Source organism: Mandrillus leucophaeus, unplaced genomic scaffold (genome assembly GCF_000951045.1).
Source record: "Mandrillus leucophaeus isolate KB7577 unplaced genomic scaffold, Mleu.le_1.0 Scaffold274, whole genome shotgun sequence".
In the NCBI taxonomy this organism is placed as follows: domain Eukaryota; kingdom Metazoa; phylum Chordata; class Mammalia; order Primates; family Cercopithecidae; genus Mandrillus; species Mandrillus leucophaeus.
In genome coordinates, this window is record NW_012102854.1 from 1,376,727 (window position 1) to 1,381,275 (window position 4,549).

General features: G+C 51.0%; 1 protein-coding gene across 1 annotated transcript in view; it reads left to right on the forward strand.

Annotated features, from left to right (window-relative positions):
• PRODH2 (proline dehydrogenase (oxidase) 2) overlaps positions 1–4,549 on the forward strand; it is an 18,807-nt gene that overhangs the window by 9,432 nt on the left and 4,826 nt on the right. The window contains exons 7-9 of the mRNA XM_011984873.1: positions 1,713–1,793; positions 1,874–2,029; positions 2,108–2,277. Coding sequence (XP_011840263.1) covers positions 1,713–1,793; positions 1,874–2,029; positions 2,108–2,277 — 407 coding nt within the window. The remainder of the gene's footprint in view (positions 1–1,712; positions 1,794–1,873; positions 2,030–2,107; positions 2,278–4,549) is intronic.

The window sequence follows — 4,549 nt, forward strand, 5'->3', positions numbered from 1 at the left end:
AAAAAAAAAAAAAAAAAGGAAAGGAAAGAAGGGAGGGAGGCAGGAAGGAAGGGAGGGAGGGAGAGAAGGGAAAGAGAGAAAGACCCAGGCTCTGGAAAGGCTGAGGTTCAAACCTCACGTCTGCCCTGAGTTAGCTGTGTGACTTTTGACAAGTGACTTCCCTGCTCTGTGCCCCAGTTTCCCCATCTAGAAAATGGGGGACAATAACAGTTGCTACATCAGAGGGTGGTAAAGATTAAATGAGTTAAATATTTGGTGGGTGTCTGAAATAGCTCCCTGAGGGCCTGAGACTATGCCCCAAGTCAAGGGGGAGACAATCCTCTGTCGGGGGAAGAGGAAACGAGGCTGCTGCCCCCCAGCTTTTCCCTCCTCCAGGTGGCAGCATTCTCCCCACCATGGGAGGGCTGCAGCTTCCAGCCCAACCTGCCTCCAGATTCCATGAGCAAGCCTAGGCCTGTCATCCGTATTGACCTTATTGGATATAAGAAAGCTTTCAGCCCCACCTATTCCTCTTCCTTCCATTTCCCAACTTCTTTGAACCCAGCCAGACTCCCTGGAGTCACCAGCAGCTCACATTCAGCCAGATGAATCTACGTAAGACTGTGAGTTAGGAATAATTGTTACTTCCATGTTACAAGCGTATCCACTCCGGAAGTGTTTGCTGAACATCTGTCTTGTTCCAGACACGGTGCTAGGGGCCGAGGAGGCGTGAAGGCGAAATCCCTGACCTCGAGGCACTTCCTTGCAAGTCAGGGGCAAGAGACAATAATTAAAACCAAAGTCAGAATCTCAGCACTTTGGGAGGCTAAGGTGGGAGGATCGCTTGAGCTCAGGAGTCTGAGACCAGCCTGGGCAACATAGGAAGACCTTGACTCTACAAATAGTAAAAAATTAGCCAGGCGTGGTGGTGGGTCCCTGTGGTCCTAGGTACTTGGGAGGCTGAAGCAGGAGGATTGCTTGAGCTGGGGAGGTAGAGGCTGCAGTGAGCCATGATCGCACCACTGCGTTCCAGCCTGGGCAATATAGCAAGACTCTGTCTCAACAAAACAAAACAAAAATCAGTACGTAACAAGTAGGGGAAAATAAGGCTGAGGAACAGGAAAAGAAGTTGCCAATGTATAGCTGGGAAACCATGTTGAGAAAGTGACATTAGAGCAAATACTTGAAGGAAACATGGCAGCAGGTAAAGGCCTGAAGGTAGGAAGTTGCCCATCGTGTTCAAAGAGTAGCAGGGAGAGCTGAGCATGGTGGCTCATGCCTGTAATCCCAGCACTTTCGGAGGTCAAGGTGGGTGGATCACTTGAGGTAAGGAGATCGAGACCAGCCTGGGCAACATGGTGAAAACCCGTCTCTACTAAAAGTACAAATATTAGGCGGGCATGGTGGCGAGCACCTGTAATCCCAGCTACTTGGGAGGCTGAAGCAGGAGAATCACTTGAATCCAGGAGGCGGAGGTTGCAGTGAGCTGAAATCATGCCACTGCACTCCAACCTGAGCAGCAGAGCAATACTCCATCTCAAAAAACAAACAAAAACTGAGGCCCAGAAAGGTTATATAACTTACCCAAGTCACACAATAGGCGGTGGAGCCTGGATTCAAACCCTGATTCTAGGCTCATAAGTCCCTCAATTAAAAGTACCTAACTGATACTGCTCATTTTTAGATTTCTAGCAACTTCTAAGCTTTTTTCCACTTCCCCTGCTGCCCCCTAGAACCTCCAGGTCTCCTGCCTCAACGATGAGCAGAACCAGCACCTCCAGGCCTCCCTCAGTCGCTTGCATCGGGTGGCCCAGGTAACCCCTCCTGCTGGGGTCTGGCTCCATTGCCCCTGCTGGACACCCAGGACCCTGACCGCCGTCTCTGTCACCCTCAGTATGCCCGGGCCCAGCACGTGCGGCTCCTGGTGGATGCGGAGTATACCTCACTGAACCCTGCGCTCTCGCTGCTGGTGGCTGCCCTGGCCGTGCGCTGGAACAGCCCAGGGGAAGGCGGGCCCTGGGTGTGGAACACCTACCAGGCCTGTCTAAAGGTGTGCAGTGTGTTCTGGGAGGTGCAGGCTGGGATCCGCACACCCTGACCTACCAGAACGTGCCCGCGTGCCCTACAGGACACATTCGAGCGGCTGGGGAGGGACGCAGAGGCTGCACACAGGGCCGGCCTGGCCTTCGGAGTGAAGCTGGTACGAGGTGCCTATCTGGACAAGGAGAGAGCGGTGGCCCAGCTTCATGGGATGAAGGACCCCACTCAGCCTGACTATGAGGCCACCAGTCAGAGGTAGGCCTGGGCCAGCTGGCCTCTGCAGGAAATAACACCTAATGGTCAGGTGCAGTGGCTCATACCTGTAATCCCAGTGCTTTGGGAGCCTGAGGCTAGAGATTCACTTGAGAACAGGAGTTGGAGACCAGCCTGGGCAACATAGGGAGACCTCATCTCTAAAAAATTTTAACAATAGCCGGGTGTGGTAGCACGTGCCTGTAGTTCAGCTACTTAGGAGGCTGAGGTGGGAGGATCACTTGAGGCCAGGAGTTCAAGGCTGCAGTGAGCCATGACTGCACCACCGCACTTCAGCCTGGGCAACAGCGTGAGACTCTGTCTCAAAACAAACACACACACACACAAACAAAAAACCAAAAAGAAATGCCTGCAGTGGCCTCTAAGCCCCACATGCTCTGGTCCCTGTCACTTCCCTAACTTTCTCCTCCTCTCCCTCACTCCACTGCAGCCACACTGGCCTCCTCCATGATACCCAGGGGCTTGGCACTTCCTGTTCCCACTGCCTGGGACATTCCCACTGCAGACAGCAGCATGGCCCCATCCCTCACCTCCTTATATCTTTACTTCTTGGTACCTTCTCTGGGGGCCACAGGGACTCACCCAGGTTACAGAGCAGGTGGCCTAGCCATGTTTGGAATCTAGGCTCATGTCCGAGATCTGCAGGGGCTCCAGGGCACGTTTGTGTACCATCGGCTTAACTGGTACCAAGCCAGGCACAGTGGTGTGTGCCTGTCATCCCAACTACTTGGGAGGCTAAGGTAGGAAGATTGCTTGAGCCCAATATGAGCAACATAGCAAGATCCCATCTGTAAAAACATTAAAAATAAAAAATTACGGCCAGGCATGGTAGCTCCGCTTGTAATCCCAGCACTTTGGGAGGCTGAGGCAGGCAGATCACTTGAGGTCAGGAGTTTTGAGACCAGCCTGGCCAACATGGTGAAACCCTGTCTCTACTAAAAATACAAAAATTAGCCAGGTGTGGTGGCTTGCACTGGTAATCCCAGCTACTTGGGAGGCTGAGGTAGGAGAATCACTTGAACCCAGGAGGCAAAGGTTGCCGTGAGCCAAGATTGCGCCACTGAACTCCAGCCTGGGTGACAGAGTGAGACTCTGTCTCAAAATAATAATAATAATAATTTGCACTATTATTTTAAAAATTGAAATATAATTCACATATCATAGAATTCACAATTTTAACATGTACAATTCAGCGGAGTTTAGTATATTCCCAAAATTGTGCAACCGTCACCACTCTTTGATTCCAGAATATTTTCATCACCCCAAAAAGTAACCTCATACCAGTGAGAAGTCAGTCGCTTTCTGTTCCCTCCTCCTCTCAGCCCCTGGAAACCACTAACCTACTTTTTGTCTCTGTGGATTTGCCTATTCTAGACATTTCATATAAATGGAATTACACAATATGTGACCTTGTATATTTGGCTTTTTTCGTTTGTTTTTTAACTTATTTTTGAGACAGAGTCGCACTCTGTCTCCCAGGCTGGAGTGCAGTGGTGCGATCTTGGCTCACTGCAGCCTTGACTCCCCAGGCCCAAGCCATCCTCCCACCTCAGTCTCCCAAGTAGCTAAGACCACCAGCGCACACCACCGTGTCCAACAATTTTTGTTTTAATTTTTGTAGACGTGGGGTCTCCCTATGTTGCCCAGGCTAGTCTTGAACTCCTAGGCTCAAGCAGCCCTCCTGCCTTGGCCTCCCCAAGTGCTGGGATTATAGGCGTGAGCCAGCATGTCCTGCCTCGACTGTGCATTTTAAAGGCAGAATAGCCTACCGATGAGGAGCCTGGGCTCTGGAGCATCAGACAGCCTGAGTTCAAATCCCAGCCTGGTCACCTCTAGCTGTGTGACCTGGGGACGAGAGATGGAACCCTTCTCAGTTTCAGAGTCTCCCCACTCTGTAAAAAGGGAATAGGAACATTGCCTTCCGGAGCTGATTTGAGAATTAGATGAGTGATTAGCTTTTTCCAAAGGAAACAGAATTCCGCACAAAGGGTTTTAACTAAAGGAAATTTGGTGAAGGGGCTGTTTATAGAAGTGTCGGGGGCCAGGCGCAGGGCCTCACACCTGTAATCCCAGCAGTTTGGGAGGCCAAGGTGGGAGGATCGCTTGAGCCCAGGAGTTGGAGGATTCAGTGAGGTGAGATCGCGCCACTGCACTCCAGCCTGGGCAACAGAGTGAGACCCAGTCTCTAAAAAAAAACAAAACGAAAAGGAAGTGTAGGCAAAGTCAGGGAAGTTATTAGGAAGCTATTTCTTTTTTT